The 26,671-nt window shown below is 36.7% G+C and overlaps 1 protein-coding gene across 5 annotated transcripts in view; it reads left to right on the top strand.

Annotated features, from left to right (window-relative positions):
• Nucleotides 1-4,941: 4,941 nt before the first annotated feature.
• LOC139961332 (uncharacterized) overlaps nt 4,942-26,671 on the top strand; it is a 57,102-nt gene continuing 35,372 nt past the window's right edge. Inside the window, exons 1-11 of one of the 5 annotated variants that reach the window (XM_071960468.1) lie at nt 4,942-5,263; nt 9,731-9,845; nt 10,712-10,840; nt 11,732-11,863; nt 12,553-12,613; nt 13,621-13,709; nt 14,238-14,363; nt 15,425-15,583; nt 17,846-17,977; nt 24,783-24,911; nt 25,153-25,571. In XM_071960468.1, coding sequence (XP_071816569.1) covers nt 9,734-9,845; nt 10,712-10,840; nt 11,732-11,863; nt 12,553-12,613; nt 13,621-13,709; nt 14,238-14,363; nt 15,425-15,583; nt 17,846-17,977; nt 24,783-24,911; nt 25,153-25,571 — 1,488 coding nt within the window. In that variant the 5' untranslated portion in view covers nt 4,942-5,263; nt 9,731-9,733. The other 4 variants (XM_071960464.1, XM_071960465.1, XM_071960466.1 and 1 more) reach the window with 4 other exon arrangements.

Raw genomic sequence — 26,671 nt, 5'->3', positions numbered from 1 at the left:
TTATCTTCCTCTGGTTATCTTTGAGTATGTTGCTCTTAAAGGGATAGACGATATGTTCCTCTATGAAGGATAGGTAGTTTCTTTATGATATCAACTTACAGTACAGCTTGGCTGTCAAATCTAGGGGGCAGATGGGTCAGTGCCTCAGTAGCCCCCCAGCAGGGACGGGGGAGGCATAATACAATACTCCACCAACAGTTACTGGTTGATGCATAAACAATACAATACAAGCAGTGCTCATAACACATCCCCTGAAATGATTTTGCAATTCTAATTTATGTGTTTAGTTTATTGAAATTATAGTTCTTCACATATTAAAAAATGATTTTCTTCTGTCCAATATCAAACCCACATGACATTGCTTACAAATAAATACTTGATTGTTTTAATGCATTATTGGAATAAATTCAAGTAATGTTTCCTGAAAGCATGATAGGTTTTTGAGGGTGGGGTGGGGGATGTGGGCGTAAAAAGGAGGAGTAACATCCTCTGTTCAATTTTTGTATGGTCCAGATCATGAGGTGCATTTGTATTCAAAGTGGGTATGGATTGGTAAGCGTAACCTTCCAATCCTGAGAACGGATCGACACCTCTGCAATCAAGGGCGGCGGAAGCACTTTTAATCTGGGGGGGCACCAACGTCGAAGGGCACTTTGCAGAAATTCGATTGGACTGATGCAGCCTGATATTTAGTACCCTTTATAACTCTTATTGTATTATCTTATTTGCGTATACACATCACTCCATCAACGCCACGCCCCCTCCAGTGGCGGAGCTAGAGGTATTGGTCAGGGGGAGAGAATGGTCTTTAGGGGTGCTTTCGACACTATCTAAGCAGAGCGCCACCACAGGTTGGCGCGGAGCGTTCAGACACTTTTTGAGTAAAGGTACTCCCTAGATCGCCGGAAATGACCCTTTCCGGACCTTGCTAATTTGAATGTGACAAATGTCAATAGGTAGATGAGAGCGAAATAAAAAAGTCAATAATCGCGAATAAGTAAAAAGTGGTAAAAAGCTGAAAAGGGCGCCAGCAGTTCATTTGAGTCCGTCAGGGGAGGGGGGAGGGGGGCATCCGCCCCCTGACTGTATGGACGCTCCGCCACTGCCCCCTCAAGGAAACAATGCATACTAGCACTGCAATATCTAATGTGCAAATTGGGAAACAAGGAACAAGTTTTCTTTCGAGACAAAATGAGGTGAAATCATAAAGTCCAAGTCCCTGCACACGCGATCGATACATGCATGAAAGCAAATGAAATATGTCAAAATACGAAAGGATGGGGTAGGTTATGGGATATTAAAACTATACTCATTATTCATAGTAGGCTATAAATGGCTTCTGCTTATTACAAAGTCACAATGTTATATAGCAATACATTTTTGGAAATGCATTAGGATTTTTGTGGCGAATTGAATATGCATAATGGCACTCACCAGAATGTTAGAAGCCTTGTGGTAGTAAACATTGGCGTAGGAGCCGGGGGGGGGGGGCTGCAGCCCCCAAACAATAATTTTTTTGAAAATTCGGCAATATGCTGAGAATTTTTCGGGCACCTACTGAAAGAAAAATAATTTGCTATGTGTTTTTCAATGGTTAAACTGATATTATTATCATCATTATTATTGTAACGACTTTCCCAATAATAATACCCAATATGGAAGGGTAATAACACGGCAAATGATTGTATGTTATTGGCATGCGAGGTAATAACCGATGCATGCCTATATGATATGCATATTAACATGTTGAGCGCGCGCGTAGCGCGTGACAAATTTTGGGAATATATTCGGGCAAGTCGTTACAGCCCCCCAAATCAAGTTGGGCTCCTACGCCTATGGTAGTAAACATTTATGTATGTATATGTGATCTTCCCGCAAGCAGGAACTCGCGAAAGAAGCCATGGAGGCTTATAGACTCGCAAGCTGACCGAAGCCAATCTCTCGGCACACATCCATTTAACGTCCATGTCGGGAAGTTGTTATTGAACAACACCCTTGCCAGACGACACACTTCCCGAAATATTTCATTCGACGTGGGTTTCGCTTTGTAAACTCTTTTTTATGTAGAACATTTTTATGTAGAAAAAGGGTACATTTTTAACCTGAGGAAAAGTGGGGGCACGTGCCCCCTGTGCCCCCCCCCCCCGGTTCCGCCGCCCTTGTCTGCAATGCAGTGATACCTATTCATTAGGCAGTGAGATACTAGCAATTAACCCTCAAATTATATAGTAACTATATATAGTAACTATACTCTTAGTTCTGTAACACGTTTCGTGCATTTTCTTTGGCGGTATGTGTTGCATCGGCCAAAATAACGTATACAATAAACGCAGAACAAGTAAATTGTCATTACAGCTCGGGAGTTCTTACAGTTCTAACTGCAACAGTTTAACAAAGAACGAAAACTTTAATGTAGGCACCGTACACTAACTTGTCATGCAAGTTGAGGTGGCATATTACAGACTATATCAATCCGCCCCAAGTGTTCTCCTGTCTCCGGGAAAGTGCCAAAAAGCAACCGGTGTACATCTTTTCTGATATGTAATCAAATCAGGATCTGGTTTAATGTGGTTTGCATGTTGAAGAGCATGAATGGAAGTACATGTGGTGTAAAACGTGGGTTAATTGAGGAAATTTATAGATCCCTTTAGGCCACCCTAACTTGTGAGCTATCCAGTGATTGGGTACCGTTTAGCTAGTGAGAACTTCTATCTAGACCGTTAGAGACCACATTACTTTTATGATTTATTGTTAAGTCAGTTGGGCTTTTTAAAGGCGTATGAAAGTTCGTGGCGCTAGATCAAGTCACTATAAAGAAGCGACACATGTACCCTCAGCTGGATCATTCCAGTTGGTACCGACGAATAACAGTTTCCACTTAGGCCTATAGGTTCCCAATGTTGATAAGCTACTTTCAAATCCCTTTTGACAGGAGAAAAATCACGAATTAAAATGATTTAGTACATGTAAGATAATAATAGACTATGCAGCTTGTTTTTGATTGATTATGATTTTTTTTTGTCGATCTTATTCGATAAAATCCCTTATTTGTATCTCATTGGCTTTATTTTTTAGGGTTTCATTCAAAGAATGAAGCATGCGAAGAACAAGTTGACTAGAATGGATTCATAAATTACTCGATATACCAAAGTTGGGAAATCTAGAAGAGGTGTCTTTCATTAAATTTCAATCTAGTTTGAAATACCGTACTAAATCAATATTTGATAGCACGGTATATACTGTTTGTCAAACGCCTAGAGCTTGTTTCACGCTGTTTAATGTTATGCATGGAAAAATGTTTACGTCATGACGAAGTATATAACTGTCGGAAGGAAATGTTATCTTCTGAATGTGTTAAACGATGTATGGCACTACCTTGTTCAATAACATGGTAGTTATTAAATAATAAATTAGAATATGTTTCTGTTTGTATATCAAGCTTTTTTTCGGATCGGTTGATTTCCTAGAAAAGTCATGATTCTGAACATTTTGCGGGGTAGAAACAACATTTCCTGTAGTAAAACAGAAGAGGAAAACCTATAGAAACAGTTAACTGTTTCATGTTTAAATTGCAGCGCCTTGGGCAGTTGGGATGTGAGTTGACGTAAAGAAAACTCGAATTTGAGTAAAATTGTTGCAGTAAGCGATTCATTGCACGTTTTCCGACAATAAATAATGCTTGTTGAGATAATAACAACTTAGAAGCGTTTTCCGCATGGATTCGGAATAACATAATTTAAATCGAAGAGTTATTTATCTTCCTTTCTCTAGACTGCATACACAGGGGAATTCACTATAAGTTAATTCGAAGAATGTATTGGGTGTTGGATTAAAAGTGTCAACTGAATTTCGAGATCATAAAGGATCAATGTTTCGAAATGAAAAGTGGAGATATTGAGATCAAACGGAGGGGAAATGTTGAGATGAAACGTCGAAATTTCGAGATGGCAAGAGTAGCATCTGCACACATGAAATTGGTTTTCATGTCTTTCCCGTCTTTCAGCCTCTCGCGTTTTGAAAGTTTATAGGTGATAGGCCACGAAATCTTGGCTACGACAGGCTGGCGTGTTTATTACTGTTTTCTGGTAACTGTTTTCCCGGAAGTGGTCATGATTTTCCGACTTTGACCCAACGAATGTCTGTGGAATGCTACCGCTCCCTCCCCCACCATTGACCACTGACCTCTGTAATTAGCTAATTACGTAACTTTTTTAATTATCAATTAATGCATGTTCCGCTAACTTGCAGAGCCTGATATCGTTCATTGTTTGTATGGTTTCGGCAGTTTGTATGCGTATTATAATTTGTCCAAATGCTGTGTTTTTATATTTGACCTTTGACGTCTGATATTTGAGGCTATCTGGTTTAGTTTCTACCATTTTTGTCATATTGTTATAGGCCTACATATTATGGTCAAATTGCTATGTTTATTATGCTGAAACCCTCCCCCTACCCCCTCCCGGCCCCTCCCCTAACTCCTAACCTTACACCTTTCACCTAGTCGATTATAAAAAGTTAGCCCCACCGTCCCTAACCCCAGTACAACAAATGTGGTTGCACCCCTGATTCTAGAGTATTTAGGAGGTATATGGAATAAATGTAATGCAAACGATTGGTATTGTTCCCTTGTACGACGGTTGGCAAGCGCCAAATTGGCAGACTCCATTTGTTCGTGGGTTTGTAAAGATAGCTTTTTGAAATGTAACACACTATGAGAATCAACTAAACCCATAAAATGGAGGTTTGACAAAGGAAATATGAATTAAAATGTACTTGCCAACGTACATAAGAACAAAGCTTTGAATATCACACTTTTTCTCATGAAAACGAAGGTGATCACTTATGGTGTTTCACTCAAACATAATGGGAGCACTGGGATATTTGTTGTCATACGTCAGGCGGCAGGTTGCTGACATTTCGAGCATATCTATTTGTGCAGTATTTTACTGAATGGCTTTGCGCTAGCGCGACGCATATACTGGCATACGTACGTACGTACAGTATTGTACGTACGCGTTACGATCGAACATACGTATGATACTTGCATTGGTTGTGACTACAGCTAGCCGGCCTGGACCACAACACGGAATTAGAACAAATGATTTTTGTTACCACCTACAGTACTACTAGTTGTTTTTTACCTGATAAAGTGAACTGAAATGCATGGCGTTGCTAGCAAAGTGTGCCGCTTCAACTTTACCCAGGCCAGTTATGTTCGATATGGACGTTGAAACTTAGTTTGTGCGGTGCAACCTACCCTCTTGTAAGTTAGGCTAACGTTAGGCCGTTTTAAGTACCCAAAATCGTCTTCCAGAATCTTGGTAGATTTAACGATAGGCTTGTCATGGTACTGACAGGCGCTCCCAACGTTGCCAAACAGTCCTAAGTTATGACGTGACGGTACTAACGTCGTTAGCATACTCAACAGACTGGACCTGTTTAATCTAGTGAACATCTAGCTGTGGAAGTAGTATGCTACTCTGGCTGAGGTAGTAGGATGGTGACTTCGAAGTTAAAACACCCCAAAACTAAATCTTCTGGTATAAATCATTTGAAAATATACTTCATATGGTGGGAGAATTTTGTTATAGTACGATACACGGCCAAACTTTCTTTCCTGCAAACTGTTTTCACGTTGTTTTCCAAGAAGATTCTTCGTGATTGTGGAACTGGTATTTCTTGCTAGAGTATTGCGAATTTCGGCCACGCAACCTACAGTGTGGCGCTGGTAAAATTGGTGGCGCTGTTGCTCTTTCAGTAATTATAACAGACTTCATAGATCTTCGTCATTTTATTGACAAATATGTAAGTAATTTCTTGCACACGGGTCATTTTGGAGAGAAAATAACTGTAGCTTCGTACTTTTTGGTAAAATTTGGCTCTTTCTGTAGGTTTTCATGGTGAAAATCGTGTATTTCTTAGGGTGCCCGAACTTCGCAGTATGGCGAACTTCGCAATACTGACTATACTTTGGCGTTTTACTTGTCTAAGGATCCAACACAAACGTCAGACAAACTGGGGCCTAACTTGGGCTAAGGGAAGGTGAAAAGAATTGATACTGTTAGTCAGACAAGGCTTAGGCCTAAATAATGCTGCTTAGCAAGGTCTTATTCAAGTTATTGGAATGCCTAACTAAGGCTAGGCCAAAGCCCTAATTTTACTAGTTTCGGTCACTGTAGGGGTGCTAATTTGGCACTAGGATTAGGAATTCATTACTAATACTACATTCAGGTCGAACATTAGCAAGGTGCAATTGTGTATATCCCTAGAAAGCTGGGAATAGGGTTTTGTTGGAACATGTGTGTTACAACTAATTAGTATAGTAAAGGCTTCATAATTGACGCACCCCCGTAACTGACGCACCTTCAATTATTACTAGCAACGATACAGCAGGCCACCTAAACTTTCTGCAGTCAAGCATAATTACATATTTCATGAGTTTGAATCCATTTCAGCTATTTGCTGACCAAATTGTGGTATTTATTAAGCTTTTAACACCCTCCCCCCAGTTTAACACGTTTTTTGGACATTTGGAAATCTTACTCCCAAAAAATAACCAAAATTACTTCAATGTGATACAACTACTCTGTGGGACCTGACCTGTCTGAGCTTAGAGGTTCAGAGCATAGCAAGTAGCATCCAAAGTCAAAGGATGTATGCTAAGGCCTACACTACAGTTAACTTATCGACGGATGTGTCAATTTAGGGGTATGAAAGAACTTGACACGGCAGACATTTTGTGGTCAAATTCTGCTCAATTGTAGGGTGCATAAGCACAGAACCTTAAATATTTTGAGATCAGAACATTTCTGAGGAACTACACATATGAAAAACACATACAGTTGAGTGATTTGGATTTTTCCTTGGTAGATATTGTTGATCAAATCCTTAAGTGCGTCAATTATGAGCCCACCATGCTACTACTAGCATGGTCACTTCGAAGTTCGGACACCTAAGCCTTAAAACACCCCCAAACTAAATCTTCTGGTATAAATCACCGGAAAATATACCTCATATGGTGGGAGAATTGTGTTATAGTACGATACACGGCCAACTTTCTTTCCTGCACACTGCTTTCACGTTGTAATCAAAGAAGATTCTTCGTGATTGTGGAACTGGTATTTCTTTGCTAGAGTATTGCGAAGTTCGGACACGCAACCCACAGTGTGGTGCGGGTGATAAAATTGGTGGCGCAGTTGCTCTTTCAGTAATTATAACAGACTTCATAGATCGTCGTCATTTTATTGACAAATATGTAAGTAATTTCTTGCACATGGGTCATTTTGGAGAGAAAATAACTGTAGCTTCGTACTTTTTGGTGAAATTTGGCTATTCCTGTAGGTTTTCATGGTGAAATCGTGTATTTCTTAGGGTGTCCGAACTTCGCAGTATGCCGAACTTCGCAATACTGACTATACTAGGCTAGGGCTTTTTGTTGAGGTAATAATATTTGGTAGTCTTTTTATGGCATTATGTAATGTGATCTCAAAAGTTGTTGTTAGACCTATGCCTGCTATATTCAAAGTGACATTGTGTAAGCATAGTGAGCAGGAGTGTCAATCCGAATTGGACAGTGGGGGGGGGGGGCTAAAGGATGAACATGGTTAAAACTGAAGGGTTTAGTGCTTTGGTGCAATTCCTTTAGGCCTATCAGGTGAGGACCAGGGACAGCCTTAGGGCCCCTGGTGGGGGTGCTGGTTCCAGGCGGCAGACTCACATACTGTACTTCAAGTTTGCATCTGTTTGGTTCCTGTATATAATGTCAGTCATAAATATGTTTTAACAAATGTCACATCTCGAAAATTGAAGCATGCATCGTGGATATAAAATCGTGGTGCCTATCAAACAAACTTGTCTTAAATGACTCTAAGACTGAAATATTACATTTCCGATCCCATTTCAATAAACCTCTCCGTCCGCCTGCATTCAGGATTGGACAATCTCTTATCATGCCATCTCAAACAGTGAGAAATCTACGTATGGTTATGGATCCTTCTCTGAATATTAGTAGCCATGTAGAATCAAGTTTGTAAAACTGCTCATATAGATCTAAGAAAGATCAGCAGCATCTGACTGTTCTCGCCACTGACACCACCAGTAGGTTAGTTCATACTTTTATCACTACTAGACTAGACACCTGTAACTCGCTCCTCTACAGTATTCCAGACAAAGACACCTCCAAGCTCCAACGTGTTTTAAACACTGCTGCTTGTCTCGTGTCCCTTGTTCTCATTATATATCACCTATTTTAAAATATTTACATTGGCTTCCTGTTAAGATGAGCATCTCTTTCAAGATTCTTCTGATGACATTTAAAGCTATACACGGACACTCTGCAGTCTATCTGTCGGAACTTATTCACCTTTACAGACCGACCAGGATGCTAAGGTCATCCAGCCAGTCTATTCTCACTGTCCCACGGGATATTTCCAGTCATTTGGTCAACATTCTTTTTCTTACGCCTCTGCTTCTCTCTGGATTGCCCTCCCGGCTGACATTCGCCTAAATGACAATTTAAACTCCTTTAAATCTATGTTAAAGACTCACTTATTTGTAAATGCTTATGTGTTATCTTTCTTTAGGGCTTAGAGGCTTTTACATTTTGCACTTTATAAATTCCTATTATTATTATTATGGTGATGTAAGCTGCATGGTGGGCTTGTAATTGACACACTTAAGGATTTGATAAACAATATCTATTAAGGAAAATCCCAAAACAATCAACTGTATGCGATTTTGAGATGTGTAGTACCTCAGAATTAAAGTGACCCCGAAGTATTTATTCTTCTGTTCCCACAAAACTTACAATTGAGAAGAATCTGACGCGAAGATGTCTGTAGTGTCAAGTCCCAAAATACCCCTTAATTGACACATAAGCTTACTGTGTGCTATAGGTAAAAAAGTGTACACACACTCTGCATGCCTAGATGTAGCAGAAGAATCATTCCTACGGAGTAGTGGCGTCATCTCAAGGTAAATTGGTTATTTTTAGAGAGTTAGATTTTCAAAAGCGAAGAATACTTGCAAGATTTGGGGAGTGTAAAATGTTTAAAATGAACCAAACTTTAATCGGCACATACCTGAAACGGATTCTTACTAGAAAAAACATATATCTGCTTAGGCGCAAAATGTTAGGTTGCCAGCAGTATGGTTGCCACGGTGATATCTAGGAATATTTAGAGGTGTATCAATTATGGGGTCCGTCAATTACGAACCCTCTACTGTACATAGTATGTACTGTTATGGCTTTTGCAACACTTATACCTCATTAGTGGGTGGGGCTTAACTGGAAATCATGGAAAACAGCTTGTAAACATGATATCTCAACAACCACAAGTTGAGTCAATGGCAAACTTGGTTGGAAGATGCCCCATGATGTGAAGGTGTGCCCTATTGGTTCCCATTAATGAATATTTATGATTGAGCATGGCTTAACATAAAACTTTTCAAAGGTCAATATCTCTGTAACGTATGTCCGATTTAGTTCATACTTGGTATTTTGATGTAACTACATAGCATGTACATGTTCTTTGCAACAACAATAAGGGTTACATTTCTTTGGACCATCTGGGCCCCAAAAAAATTTGGGCACATTTTTGAGCCAGGTGGGCCCAGATTTTATTTCCAACTCAAACACATTTCGAGAAACATTCTTTGGGCCCCAATTTATGGGCCTACATATGTATGCATTATCATATCCGAGATATTCTTTACTCTGTTATTTTAACAGAACATGGAATCTGATTTAGCATTGGTCATTGACTGCTTGAAACATCATGATGTTCAAAACTACAGTGCACAGAGGGATAGCCTTCTTACCATAGCTGCTCTATGCACAGAAAGTGGTAAGTGAAATGTACTGTAAATAACATCTCAAGACTGAATCAATACCAGTCTTCATTGCAAGAAACATGTAAATGTTGGAAAATATCTCAATTGCAAAATGGCAGGTATATCAGAGCTTTCATAACTTATGAATATTTCTTCCTGGTATTAACATTAAACTTATAAGAACCTTTCACCTAGCTGCATATTGCCAGTCCCTTGCATTTTCACAACATCTATTGGCATCGGTTCTCTGTACTTAGTGTAGCATACTTCTTTCATAGTTAAAACAACTTTCCCTCATGTCTTATTACACTGACTTGATCATATAACATATTAATTGTAAAAAGTAGGCAGGTAGCTTCCTTTCATGCAACAGAATGTTAACTAACCATGGTACAAGTAAAGATAATGCTGTTCTCAACTCAAAGTTTGTCACCAATTCCAACAACACAACAACATTAATCTTTTCGTTGAGTATTAAACGAAAGTGCAACCTGCCTTCTGATAATTTTAAGAGTTTCTATCATTAAATTTAGAAACTAATATCAATGTATTAAACCTACTTTTGGCAAAGAATATTATAATATTTTGGGGATATTCTTGATTAATAAACAGTATGCCATCTATCAAGTCGGTAACATGCTCAAGTGTGAATGCACCTGTGAGGAACTTCTTTACGATACAATAATTAGTAGCTGGATTGCAAATTAACAATCTGTTTTGGTGTAGTTGTATAAATTTAGGATTAAAACTTAACCCAACAAATTACCTCCCTTTATGCTTATTGGTAATGAATTTGTACGCTAAAGTTTATTTGCTCTTACACATAACATAGAGGTTAAATTTTACATGACTTTGCGTATATAATTTTTGATTCTTGTAGATGCTGCAAAGAATCACTTTCGTGAAAGTGGAGGTCTGGGATATGTACTGAGTATGCTTACATCCAAAGATGATGATGAAGTTAAAGTTACAATACTCTATACATTGGGATGTGCAACAGAACGTAATGGTAAGCTGTATCTGTGAAATGTGTAGTGAGACTTAATTGATGTGCAAATTGGTCATCAACCATGCTGTTTGTGGATCAAAACACCTGTTCTGGTATATAATCTATTTTCTACCATCGGGTAAAGTTTATTTAATAAATACATAACAGGTTGACTTCATGTGGCTTGGTGTGACAAGTATGAGCTTTTCAACTTTCTATGCTTTATACCATTTTTTATGTTCACATTTCACTCGTTGGAGTATTTTCATCAATCCATTTGAAAGGATAAATTGAGCTTTGACAATTCTAGATAAGCAATGCATGTTTTTGTACATACCTTGCATCATTTTAGAAGCATTTATTAGTATTGTAAAATCCTGGTAAATTCTTTCATCTTCAGTTTTATTTTGTTACAAGTACGGATAGCAATGGACATACTATGCATGGAGTCTCATTTGTAGCTTAGCAGGTTTAAGCAAACACTAACTATTAGTAGATGAATAGTTCCATTGAGTCTACCTGATGAATTGATCTACCAACAAACGATATTCCTTTATTGAATTACTTCAGATATTTGCTCTTTTGCTAGACAAGTTTGATGTGATGTGCTGATGGTGGCATTAATGATGGTGGCATTAGAAGAGTCATCAGTAACATTGACAAACTGAATCTGTTGTCAATTGAGTATCCTCTACAGTAATACCACATTGTCTTCAATCTGTAATTAAACTTGCAAATGCATTTGCAGAGGATCAGGTGGTAAACAATATATTATATGGTGTTTACCATAAAACTTCCCTACTAACATAAATGCCAAGAACGTGTTCTTTCTGTTTCAGGAGTAATATTTATCCCAAATCCTCTAAAACCTTGGAGGCACACTCATGATATATTTATTGATGTCTCTTTCAGTTTATTCCCAGAGGAGATTGTGTGGCAGTGTCTTATTGAAGTATCTTCAGTGTCAGCTGAGTTCTCAGAAATCCTCTGTGAAATTAAAGAGATCAGCAACCTTCTTGATATGCTGTCTGGTTACCAACAACAGTAAGTGTGCAGGATAGGCTCACTTTGTTGTATTAAATGTATATTACTGTTTGGAATCCAACAATTCAAATTTAATTAAGTTCTGACTTGTATACCACAAAACAGTTAATTTAATGTTTACATGCTTGATTATATACTATAATGTACACAGTTATACAGACCATAATGTTGCTGGTTCTTTGTGTTTAAGGCTACATTAAATCACAACTAGCATGGGTCCTCATTGTAATTTGACTTTCCCAACAGGATCACACTTTTCTATGCAAAAAAAACACAAAATGAAACACAAGAGCTCAAAATATTGTAGGATGTGAACCACAAAACTTTAAACTTTGTATACTTAAGGTGATCATGTTATCTGTGAACTGTGAAGGGAGTATTCTTAAGGGTACTGTACATCTCAAATGACTAACATCATTTCTGATTGAGCAACTCTATTCATTTAATTAATCAGGTTCATCTCAGAAATATTGAAATAATACTTTTTTGTGTTATGATTAACCTGGATACAAATGTTTAACAATTTACATGTTGTTGATCTAAAGGGATAGTTTCACATGCAGAGATAGCTGCTTTAAGATATGAAAAGTTTCATGCCTGCACAACGACCTTGTCATTTATCACTTACAACACTTAATTTCACAAACACCATCAAGGTGACTACTACAATTTGCTTTTTCTCATGGTAGGTACCGGTCAAAATGATGTCAGAAATACTGGATGTCTTGATTGTCTTCTTTCAACCCTGAGGTGAGTACTTGAAGCTTTTAAATGTAAATTCACTTCTCACAACATTGTTTTCAAGCCAATGTGCTGATGTTGTTTTAATTCAAGAGCTCATCCGAAGCCCATGCATCACCAAACTCTGCATGAAATAGCAACAACTTTTGAATGGGACATTTTCTTATTGTTAAGGTTGTTGGAATCTGAGTCAATTTTTTAACTTCTGTAAGTTTTTCATTCTGTCAGTGTATTTGACAAGTCAGTGATAGACAGCGATGACATTTATACACAGACACGAACTGCAGTGTGTTAACTGTATAAGAAGCATGTGGATACCTCTGTCTCAGTTTTGGTAGATCAGTCAATCGATTTTAGTTCTCATTAGTCATGTGTAGCTTGGTGTGCCTATCAGATTGAGCTTCTGTGTGCAGTGATGCACTCAATAGCTTTCGTAACCCTCCAAGAACTTGCACTTCATGTGCTTCAAAGTGTAAACAGATTAAATTGCAGAGTTTTTAGTTTGTCATATTCTTGTGTATCATCTGTATATTTTGAGAGAGGTATTAAGTCTTAATTCCTCCATGAGACCTTTGGGGGGTTTATTTCCGCTGGGAATAAATTGCTATTACATCAGCATAAAGATACATAAACAGCAAGTTTATTGACCAGTTCACTGCTCACACTACAAAAGGCTGTCCTGTTGTTTCCAGGTAAAAGCTTTTAATGTCCCTGAGTTTAATCTAGCAAATAGGATGCTTATTGGCTGTGGCTTTGACATGGTTGTAATGTTGAATGAATATAGTATAATTTATGACTGATGTTACTGGAAAGTTATCAATTTGAATAACAAATACCTGTTTGGACCTTTGTTTTATGCATTAAGAATAGGCCATTGGTTTGCAGGCTGCATTTATTGAGTTTTGTTCACAATTAATCAAATATAGATTATCTTTTTAGGTATTATCTAAAAGATCTGATGCATACTCAAATATATCATCATTTTAATGTTTTAATCATTGTTTTTTACCCATCAGTAATTTACTGAAATCTAAAGGCAGTCCACAAGATCTTTGGAAGGATATCATCAAGACATTAGGCTACTGTGTTAACAACCCACAAAATCGTAAGTTGTTTAGTAATTTCTATTTTAATATTTATCGTAAGAAAATTGCTCAACTTTAACAAATTGCCTAAATTCTTGCAAGAACTTGGACTCTTTACAACAGCTCCAACAACCTGTTAAAACTGGTGCTTTGCCATTGTGTAATTTGTTAATTTGGGTATGTCTTCTACTGGCTCTGAGGAATCTGGAGGTACACAAAGGTGTGGTGCTTCCTGGGGAGTTTCCAAATAACTAGTGAGATTGTGAAATGGTTAGAATGTGTGCATGGTTTATAGTTTTTTAACTCAATTAATTTTTTTTGGCTGTAATAAAATTCTCACCTCTGGTAATGAAGGATTTGTAAATTATCAATTTATTTATGAAAACCATATTTTGAAATAATGAGATGAAGAAAGAAATTTACATGTAGTATAAAAGGCTGCTATGCATTCTAGCTGGGTTCTCAAACTTTTATGTAACTACATGTATTTACAGTCAGTGACAACTTATTTACAAATTTGAGGGTTTTTTGGGGTTTGATTTCTTCAGGTGAGAATCAGCTGCTTTGTGCTTCAGCTTTTCCAAATCTGCTTCAAATTTTGCAAGAATGGACTGATAATGGGGTAGTACTACAGCAGGTGTCTTCCTTACTTTCATTGACTGTCAGCAATAATGGTTAGTACAGAGAGAGAGAGAGAGTGGAGACCATGCTCTGAAAATATGACAAATTTCAAATTACAAGAGCATAAAATAAGCATTTTAGAGCAGAAAAGTCTCAAATCTCAATGATACAAGTGGCTGAGCTTTAACTAGACCATACTTTACATATATGTATCTATGTTTCTGTATTAATTGTGTTAATATGTTCAAGGGTGTCTGAGGAGAAGCGAATGGTGGGGTGGGGATGTTACATGTGGAATCATAATACTGTGAACGTTCTAGCAAGAGTTGCAAATGACGCCGCATGATTATTTGTTTCCACCAGAAATTAATAGATAATGTGATACTGTCTTCATAAACTGTTGGGCTGAAGTACCTTGTGGAAATGAAAGACTTACATTTAGGGGTTTAGGGAAAGCTTGAAAGTAGCAAAGCCTTGTTTTGTTTTTTAAAGGTTTTGGTCTGTTTTATAGTCTTCTTGTGTTTTTAGATTTTTGTGTTCTTATTTTACATACTGTTTAATTTTTGTTTATGTATTCTCTAGACTTTTTTATTCCTTTGATTTCTCTGTCTTTTAGATTTTTTGATTTGTTTTAGGTTTTGTAAAGCGCCTAGAGGCCTTTTGGTATTTGGGGCTATATTAAGAACTTATTTATCATGATTATTATTATTCAAAGTGCAGAAATGTCTTTAAGACTCTCACAATTGTTGATAGCAGACATTGATTGGCACATGGCTGCAGCGGTTTGCCAATATTTATCAAGACAGAAATTAGTTTGACTGGAGAAGACCTCAGATGCCGCTACCACCATTTCATTGCTTTTAAACTGATCAGGAAGTAACCTATAGAAATGCAAACAACTTAATGTACTTTAACACAAACGTTGACCATGAGATGACTGCGATACTTTAATCCAGAGGTTATTCAAAATGCATTACGTTTGATTCCTTAGCAAACATGCTATTGCAAATTAATTTTCCTTCTCTATCGTAGTTAACTGTATTATTCGTTTATAAATCCACTTTTTATGGAAGATGCAAAGTAAACTTTTCTTCTTTTCTCTCCTATTTTCCAGCAGCAAACCAAACCCGATTAGGAATCCTTGGAGGACTGGATGTAATTATTTCTGCGTTGCAAGATTTGGTGCAATCATTTATCAAAGTCCCAGACAAGCAGAAAATGACTGTTATAACAGGACTTGTTACCACCTTGGGTGTCGCAGCCACTGACCATAGTAAGCTAATATTCTATGATATTATGTCTTTCATACTTTATTACCCGTTAAGAAATGTTGAGATAACTTAGAAAACTTCTTGTAAAGAGGAAATTTAAATTCTGGTGTAGTCAGCATGCAGTAAATTTTAAATCAGACTCAGTTGTTGGAACTTCAAAATCGAATGTTCATCTTGTGTAGTATATAAATAAGCAGAGATTTCTGGAAGCTGTTATTACTTGAGTGCTCTTTTAATCTATACATTGCAACTTATGATGCCAGCTGTACTCTGCAGTGTTATTACTACACATATCTTGGTGTGTACGCACAATTGTGTCTGGGCATTATCTTAAAGACCTATCAATAAAATACCCTGGATCTGGATGACTGTTTATTTAATTTGCGGGGGGGGGGTGGGTGGGGGGGAGTAGTACGGCACTCTCAGCAGCAGGAAAGGTATGATGCTATAAGATACACTTACACAATGAGTATAATTTTATAGACAGCTCCGTTGTTATGAAGAGCTCTGGAAGTTTGCCAAGTTTGCAATTATTTCTAGTTGTTTTATAGTTTCATAAACCAAGTCCACTACTTTACATTCACATACATTAAGATAAAGTTTTTCAGCTCATCCATCAACCTGGTTATACGGTTTTTTACTCATTCTGTGAGGTTTTCAAGATCCAGTATGTGGCCAATGACCCTGGTCTTAACAGTTGAAACAATATTTTATTACTAAAGATAGAATTCATGATGATGCATTCTCAACAGTTTTAGATGATACAATCATTTCTAATTAAAGAATCTCTCTGTTCTTGATTCATTCCCACCTCAGTGAAGTACCTGTTGCAACCAAATACCAAATTGCTACATCGATCAGATTCTATCTCTGCTATGAATTTTTCATTAAAATTGTTTTCAATTTTCTTTACGTATAGTGGCTTTAATCCATAAAAATCTGTTGAAAAACAATTTTGCTTTTAGTTCATTTAATTTGTCCATTTCACTGCATGGTACAAATGTATGAAGCGGTCAGTGAAAGGTGTTAGTGACATTAAACCCAAATTGGATGCATTGAAATATATTTAGAAATTATTTTCCAGTGATAGTTTCTGTTAAAAGTAATTTCTAGGAACACTGATGGCTTCAACTGCTCCCAAAACGTCCATCTATTGAGCCATGTGTGTTTGTTATGTTTTTAACATACTTGCCAGGTTTGATGTCAATTCATTTTTTTAAAGCAATCAATGCCATTTTTATACCAATTAATTAATGATTAATGTGATTCTCAGAACATTCATGATTACATTTAATCTATGACAACACAGCTCAATCCAGAACAGTTTCAGTCTTTTCCAGAATTGTCTGATTTCTTATAGTGGATACTTGGCAATAAATTTTAGCTCCCAATCCTCCATTCCCACAGCCCTAGCAAAGACAAAAAAGTCCATTAAAAGACAAGAACTGAAGCAAACAAGCGCAATCGATGAGTGGTTCAGTGCAAAGTGAAGGCTCATGTAATAAAAAAGTAAATCTGTAATTATCTATAAATAGTCAGGTCAGCTAGTGAGTGCATTAAGTATATCCATTGTTCTCCAAATTTGTTGATTGCCCAGGGCTACTCATTCATGCAGATGCTGAAGATTTAACAATTTCAGAGATATTGAACCCTATTTGGAAGCTTATTAGATGGTAATGAAAGACTTTATTTTTCTTTTTATCACCTATTAAGCAGCGATGATGTACAATTAGTTCAAACTTGCCATAGTTATCACTTTTCTAAATTAAGAGATAATGGTTGTGATATCTGAAAATGAATAGTTTTAACTGTCTTCACATAAAATCAATTTACTCTCGAGATTACTCGGTAATCTTCTTGTTTGATGGATTCATCTTCTTCTTTAATGAAGCTTTACAGCCTGGAAGTTTACTAGTTTTTTTTTATTTTTATGACAAATCACTTCAATGGTGAGTAATAGTTCTCTGAATTGCTGATTTATGGCATAAACATGACACACTCTGTATCATGCGAGAACTGGGAAGATTATGGGAAAACTTGTTGTCACTCATATCCTAAAAGAGTTACAAAAAGTGGAAGAAAAATGCAAAAGGAATCAAATTTATAGTTCAAAGTACCCTGTGTTATCAATTATACAAATGTCTTCCACGTTAGCGTATGTACATATATGCCAAATTGTTCTGGTCGTAAGTTGTCATGTGAAACATGTTAAAAACAACCTTCAAATGATATTAATTAATTGTCAACTTCTCTTCATATTACAGAGAGCAATTGTGAAATATTGACAGAACTAAGATTGATTCCTCTGTTGGTGCAGCTTTTGTCTTCAGAGGTACTCACAAATGAAGTAAAGCTGAAGATAATCCTGACAATGTCCTCTGTAACACAATCATCAGGTAGGCACTGTTGATTCATGGAGAAATATAATGCCACGGAGGCAGGGAATGGAGGGAGGGAGCGAGGAGTAGAGGCGATATAGAATAATTCCCTTCTCATCATTGTGAGTTTGATGATATACAGGGGTTGGAAGAAAATTCTTATATTGATATAATTTAGTATATTTTGTCAGAGGAAGTCTGACACCAATAAAAGCAAAACACCAATATATATACACTGTAGGAGAGAGGTGTAAGTTCGTGAACAGAACAGCAATATATACACTGTAAGAGAGAGGTGTAGGTTGGTGAAGAGAACACCAAAATATACACGTAGGAGAGATGTGTAGGTTGGTGAACAGATCACCAATATATACACTGTAGGAGAGATGTGTAGGTTCGTGAACAGAACAGCAATATATACACTGTAGGAGAGAGGTGTAGGTTGGTGAAGAGAACACCAAAATATACACGTAGGAGAGATGTGTATTGGTGAACAGAACACCAATATGTACGCTGTAGGAGAGATGAGTAGGTTGGTGAACAGAACACCAATAAACATACTGTAGGAGAGATGTGTTGGTTGGTGCGCAGAACACCAATATGTATAGGCCTACTGTAGGAGAGATGTGTAGGTTGGTAAACAGAACACAAGCTTTAAGGGTTATAGCAAATCATCATTTACCTATTTAGGAATAGGCCTTATTTAGTTGTAATGCAATTTGCTGTTAACAACTAGTCTTTTTAGCAATTTTATAGCATTTTGGTTGTCATTAAAGAAATTGGTCATCTCTGAATAGAGGACTACCATCAAAACTTTTGTCCTGCAATGTATGTGTATGAATATATCGATGCATTGTTGTCAAGCTAGCATGATAAATGGCAAGTAATACCTGCAGACTGTAAGAATGATGCTCCTGAAAGCAAGCAGCCTAGTTTATATTTACAGATGATATTGTTTAGTCACTTTCTCATGCTCCTAATTCTTCTCATGCTATTATTTCTCACAGTGTACTTAACAATATGACTAATACAAATCTGTTGTCACATGCACTTCCAACTTAGTGGTTAATGGATGTGGCTTCTCAAAAGGTCATAAACTGAAGGTTGTATGGTGGACTCATTATTATTTTGTGTTTTACAACAATAGATGTGTAGAAAATGACTTTAATGGTACTGGAGGCAGTTTTGACCATTGCAGTTAATTAGAGTATTAGTTTCTTATCTTAACTTACCCTGAAGTAATCCTTTCACACCCCATTTACAGGAGAAGCGGTAATTGCTCAAAGGAGTACTTGCTATTAACTAGGATTAGAACTATATGACATTATGCTTAAGTGCTAGAAGTATGAGTGATGTAAATGTGTATTAGTTTTGTCGTACTCCTGGAGACTCTTGCAATCTATTCAAAGTTTGTGATGGAAATTGTGAATGGTCACTTGGAATTGTTGCTTGAGAGAACATATTTTTTTATTTCTTCATTACTTGAAACTACGTAATTGACCAAATGTTGCCTACATGGATCTATAAGCTTTAGAAGTGGATTGATATTTCATGCAACAACAACAGTAACATTGAAAACCAAAGCATCCATTGGTCTGCCTCCTTCCTTCTCCTCCCTTCTCCCCCCTTTTCAGTCCCTCTCCCCTACCCCTCCTCCCTCTTCCCCTTCCCTTACCTCTCTTTCCACATGAGCACACAAAGGGGACACCCCCATAGAGAAACATCACCAAGGTAGAAAATTTTGACACATAGGCTACAAATTAGATTCCCTACTGTACTTCCTATTCTTGTTTAAAGCCATGTCAACGATATCTTATGTTATTACAAGAAGTCTATGTGATTCACTTTTGCAAAAGCAAAAACATATTGTTATTATCCTTCTCTAACATTCATGTATTATTTGCATTTAAACAGGCTTGGGGCGATTACATCTGAATGTAATCGATTACGATTACGATTACTTGAGAATGTATGATTACGATTACAGCCTAAAGTTGAAGTAATCGATTACGATTACATTGTAATGTAATCGTGATTACAATCACGATTACATTGTGGTTACTTGCACAATCCTCTGTATATCTGTTAATATAACTCTCTGCCAGGAAATAGGGCAATGAAATAGGGCAAAGGAAGGGCATTTACAGTATATACGGACAAAATTGTGGAAGTATATCTACAATTCCTACCAGGCATTACACATTTATGCCTTAACATGTTTAAGATGTGTAACCCATAAGTCCAGTAAAAAATACAATTTAAAGAGACAAAGAGTAAACAGACAAATACTAAAGTAAAACAAATGAAGATTTTCATGCAACACTATATTTTGTAAACTAATAATTTCTGCATAGCAGCAAAACTAAAAACTCTTTTAACATTATAACACCAAAATAAAACTAAACAGCTTTGAAATGGGGCATTCCAATGATTCCACAGTACATGGGACATGGAAGGCCCAAGTAAAAGTAAATTATTTTCATCAAAAAGTGGTCAACTCTGGTAATGAGAACAATAGACTGACATAAATAGCAATGTGCTTTCAATAGCTGCTACACCTGAGCCTTGTGGCCCAATGAACATGGCAAATGGAATTATTTATCAAATTTACTTTAACAAAATTACTTAAATGAATTTAAAGGGTGTATTTTGTCAGCCTGACTGTTATTGTTTGTTAAGTGTTTAATATACTAATGAAATAACTTTCTATAATCAGCACACCATGTCAACTAATGCCAACCAGTTGTGTATGCAAAAGGATTGTGAACGCTGAGAGGCAGCATTGAACAGAATAATTCAGGTGATAAAAAATCCTTGAATATGGTGATCAAATCCCCAGTACTTCTTAGTGTAAGTTTATTGTGCTACAGAATTCTAGAAGCAGGAACACTTCTTTGGTCACACTAAAAGCCAATAGTAAGAATTAGTTTTAATCATTTCTACTGATTTTGCCCTTCTCATTCAAATTTCACTGTAATCATAAATGTTATACGATTACGATTACTTTGCAATTTTCACAAAAGTAATCGATTACGATTACGATTACTTTGTAATTTTCACAAAAGTAATCGATTACGATTACGATTACTTCAAAAAATGTAATCGATTGTAATTGATTACGATTACTGATTACGATTACCCCAAGCCTGCATTTAAAACTATTTTAGTGTATATATAACATGTACAGCATTTGTACAGTGTGTGTGCTCAGATCTCTCAGTGGATCTCTCTATTGAACAGCACAGTGCCTACTCAGATGGAGCAATTATTTTTTGTTTACAATACAAAATAAATTATTCAGTAATAAAATGTTAATATTACCCAAACCTTCCAAAATTTTGAATACCGTCCAGCCACCCGATGCCCCTTCCCCACCCCTCCCAAATAAATAAACAAATGCTTGATTATAAATAAATCAATTACCTTAATGTCACAGTGCTATCTCATTTAGTGCTTTGTTATCATTAGGAAGTTTCTCAAAATTATCAAGGATGTTCCTAAAAATAGACAATTCATGAACTGTTCCAATGGTGTGTGCTCATATATGTAGTCATAAAAGGAAAGCCATCATAGTGTGACCTACTGACATTTACCCAAACCATCCAAATGTTTGCATACAGTCCAGCTACCCGATCACCCCCCAACCCCCCCCCCCTAAAAAAGTAAAGTAAAAAAATGCTTGATTTTGAATAAATCAATCACCTTAATGTCAAAGTGCTATCTCATTTATTACTTTGTTATCATTAGGAAGTTTCTCAAGATTATTAAGGATGAAAGGATTTTTGCTAAAAATAGATTAAATGATCAAATCCTCTAGATCAGTCTCTGTAAGACAGCTATATTGTAATTTGCTAGGAAGACTGTTAACTTTATTGGATTTGTGACGGTTAATGTACATGGACAACATTCAATTAGAGAGATCATGCAGCCAGCTCCTTCAATAACTGACACTGCATGCAATATAGATCCAATGATGTTGAAATTGAACTACATAGGTTTGGAAAATAATCATTTGCGTGACAGGATATTATTGGATCGAGAATGTTGTGGTCAAGTGGTTAAGGCAGTGGACTTGTGATCTAAAGTTTGTAGGTTTGAATCCTGACCAGATCATTGTGTCCTTAGGTGCAAGGCACTTTACCTCCATTGCCTGTCTTTGCCCAGGCGTGTACATGGGAACTTGCGAGGTAACTTGTAAATATAGTTGGGTGCGCTGGTTTCTAGTTGCACTTTATGGGAAGTCCCCGGGGGACACAGAGATGCAGAGGGATTGTTTGAATTGTGCATACTTAGGTGTGACAAGTTACTCAATGACCAGGGGTTAAGTTGAAATGTTGTGTGAGGGGGCCTTTAATTGGTCTCATACAGAACTGCAAACCTTTAACTTTAAGGTATGATTGTTGGATTTATCACCATTAAAGAGTAATTTCAATTGTGAAAGCTTAGAGGATCCTAAGTTAGATACAGTGAATCAATGAAACAGAATGTTTGATGTGTTGTCTATCTATGCTATCTTAAATTATTGGAAACTGTAATTAATATCCAAATTAAATGAATACACTGCGCTATGTGTGTAAGCAGTCATTTGATGTTTGGCACAGATGACTTAATTACTGTACATTACAGTGCTTCATCAAGAATTAAGTTACAAAAACCTTGGTCGTTACTCACTTACGCTTTATTACATCGTAGTTGAAGTCTAAGGTCTTCAATGTGTTGTATTAATAAACTTTAAACCTGAATCTTACTAAAAAAGAAAAAAAGAAAGAAAAAACAATACCTTCATCCACTTCTCATCTTTCATAATGAAATTCAATGCCCCCTACTAAATTCAATTTTTCAAGTTTGTGGTTTTGGGTGACTTTATTCTTGCACACAGCAATAACATGAGAGAAAAGGGACTTGTTCATTTCTGTTAGGGGTCGTATTCAAATTTAATATGTTAAACTGTAAAGTGAGCTATAGTTGTCATTAGAATAAAGGTGATATTTACAATATGCTTTTGCATTTAATCTTTTTTAACATAGTACTGATTATACTAGACGACAATCTCATTTTAAATCCATGTAAGATTTCTGTATATACTGCACAAACAAGAAATGATGCCTACAGCATTACGCCTAATATGGAATGTTAATGTTTGTGAAAATCTAATTCTAGATTCACAAATAAGCAGTGTGTGTATTTTACATTACTATATGGTATAAAGCAAATAGACTTTGGAGTACACAACTTCACTCATTAGCAAATCTTTCTATGGCTAAGGAAATATAACTAGGTTATGACTGGAAAAAACCAGGAGTTTTTTGACAGCGTATTGCAGTAACCCTTAATACATGGCTGATGACCAGATCCATTGATGATGTCATGCAAAGTTGATGATGTCATGAAAACAAATATAACAGAGAAATAGGGGATTGTAGTGGATAAATTTTGTATTCAACTAAAATCTGCATAAGGTTCCTGTGAATCAGTCGGATGAATTGAATACTGATGGGAAAGCTACATAGACAATCTGAGAAATACAGTTTATCCATGTCTGATATGTGACAGTTAATTAGAGACCAATGTGCTGTACAAGCTCAGACAAAGGTGGCTTTCTGTATCTATTCTCATTAACATTCTCCAAAGAATGACCAATATGTACACTGTAGGAGAGATGTGTAGCTTTTGTGAATAGAATACCAACTTTGGCCTTGTAAAACTCCTCTTCTGGTGGATCTTAGGCCTTCTGCTATTTTTGTTTTCTATCAATATCTTCCAAGGGATGGATATGTGATACCTACTTATCATTTTACCTAGTTGAGGGTAATTAGTTACAATGCAGTCTGACTTTGATGTAAACAACCAGACTTCTGCTGGAAGACTTTCAAAGCTGATTTTGTTCATCTGAACAGAAATTTGGTTGTCTCAGTGGACTACCATTAAAAAGTGACCCTGTTGCAGACTCTTTATCTATTGCTAAATAACATTCTGAATATAAAGGACAAAATCTGCAAATTTGGAGAATCGTCTCAAGACAGGGGTTGTTTCAAGCTATTGACAATTATTTGTATAGTTCTGAGGATATAGTAGGATGACAGTTTTTCATTTAGATGGAATAGTCTCATTAAAACTCATTTTAGTGCTTACAAATAATAGAATACCATAGTTGAATGCTGCTATCACTGATGGTAGTGTAAGAAAGTATCATGTGGCTCTATTCATAGGGGTAGGAGGTGGGGGGGGGGCTGCAGCCCCCAACCCAATTTTTTTGTGAAAATTCGGGCAATATGCTGAGAATTTTTCGGGCACCTACTGAGAGAAAAATAATTTGCAATGTGTTTTTCAATGGTTAAACTGATATTATTGTTATCATTATTATTGTAACGACTTCCCAAATAATTAAAACCAATATGGAAGTTTAATAAAACGGTAAATGATTGCATGTTATTGGCATGCGATGTAATAACCGATGCATGCCTATATGATATGCACATTAACATGTTGAACACGCGCGGAGCGCAAAACATTTCGGTTATATTTTTCGGGCAAGTTTTTACAGCCCCCCCAAATCAAATTGGGCTCCTACTTCTATGGCTCTATTATATATAAAGCTTAATTAATCACACACAATGTGAAGTATTCAGCCAGCCATTTCATCAATATGCTAATGAATTGGTACTTATTACATTCTAGTAGTATAGTCACCTCTGCTCCCTTACTTGTCATTATAACTACATTGTGGACATGGTCAGGTTATTGTAATCAATTGTTATTTACTGTTATGAGATATTACCATTAATGAATCCATTCTCTTTCTTGGATGTTTTCTTTGTGACAGAGCTTAGTCAGAAGCAACTAGTTAGGAGTGATGGACTGGCTCTGTTGGTTCAGATATTGCTTCAGAATCAAGATGATAATGAAATGAGGAAGACCATTTCATCAGTTTTGGAGTCTTGTCTTCGGTGGGGTGAGTCAATATTGCACTGTAACTTGAAGTTGAGACTTAACAACTGAAGAGCATTCAAGTGCAAACAGATAGTTGACTCATAACATTTCCATACGTTTTGACATATTTCATAATTATTTCTACAACTAATTCTCAGTCATGTTTTTTCTACATACCTTGAACAGTAAACTATAAAGGTTTCAGTGAACTCTGTCATGTTGTCTTCAATCTCCATTTCAGCTTATTGCTTTCTTTTCAACAGTAACTGCTCTTGGGGCGGAAGACATGCTTTACTCAAACACCCCAGCATTGGATAGTACGGTGAACCAAAGCAAAGCTGATGTCTTTGTCAAGCCCACTGCATTTGATCATCCATTGAAACAGTTCCAAGAAATACTTGGAGCAAGCAAAAACTCACTATTAAGAGTAAATCCAAAAACTCAACAACCTTATCAAAGATGTGTAATAGAAGGACTTAATTCAGATGAGTTGAACACTTGGAATAACTCTCTGCAATCAGAGAAGCTCAGTTGTTTAGATCAGAATATTCAAGACACAAATCCCCTCACAAGGCTTCTGCATCTTGTGTCTAATCAGACTGATGAGAGGATCAAGAGAGTTGAAGCAGAAGTTAGCTCCCTTCCTTTGAATGACATTGAACCTACTGATGATACATCTGATGTAAGTTTCATCTAAATATTGCAGTATTCACAATTATCACAATGTTTATTGCAGCCATTGCTGAAATCCTATTGAGTGTGGAAGGGGGAGGGGGGTGAGGGTTGGGGTGGACAGGGGTAAGTGGGTGTGAATGGGAGCACAGAGGGTTCTAGAAATGATGTGTAAAATGGATGGCCTCAGCATATATCGCTTTTGTTTCCATTCGTCTTAGATCTTTTCTCAGATCCTGCAAATGTATTAATAATGAGTGGAAAGTCTGTGTAGTACCAATTTTATGACTTTTGTAGCAATTAATGTTCATTAATTCATACTTTAGAAACCCTTGAATCTGATTGGCTTGTTGTCAGCTGACCGTTCATTAACCAGGGATAATGCACAGCAAACTTACCGACGAATGAATATCAGTTGCAAAAACTAGCATCTCGGCAAGCTTAATCCCAACTAGCGGCTTAAGCTCAACTAAGCTAAATCAAAGCAAATGAATCAGATCAAGTATAGTATGGCAGCAAGTCCCTCAGTATCATCACCCCTTGGCAAGATGATGACCAACACTTCCGAGAAAGCTAGCTTCCAGCATGAAGTATACTAACCATAGCATACAAGCAACAAAGAAAACCTTGTTTAGCAATGCCAGCTTCCAATCCAGTGCTAATGTTGTTAATGTTAACTGTAATGCTGTTAAGTAGCCATCAAAACAAATAAGCATTTGTATCAGAAGTAATTGGACACTTCAAATCAGCAAAAAGAAGCAATGTTCAAATGTCCTGAGAGCATCGATCCAAACAATCAATCCAACAATAGACAGTTATAAGTACACAAGAATTGACTAGCCAATGTCAGAGCACCATTGTCGATATTAACACACATAACATCTAACGATATATGCCTAACCGTTAGGCAATGGCATCTATAATGATTGGGAATACCATAGCAAATGTATTCAAGAAATACATGTTTCAAGGAACAGTAAATGTAGATGGAATACAACAGCAAATTTATTCAAGAGATACATGTTTCACACAGCACTGAATGTAAATGTAAATGGAATACAACAGCAAATGTATTCATGAAATACATGTTTCAAGGATCAGTAAATGTCA

This window comes from Apostichopus japonicus, chromosome 20 (genome assembly GCF_037975245.1).
Source record: "Apostichopus japonicus isolate 1M-3 chromosome 20, ASM3797524v1, whole genome shotgun sequence".
Lineage (NCBI taxonomy): Eukaryota > Metazoa > Echinodermata > Holothuroidea > Aspidochirotida > Stichopodidae > Apostichopus > Apostichopus japonicus.
Note: the sequence above shows the minus strand (reverse complement) of the source record. Positions and strands in the feature narration are given on the sequence as shown.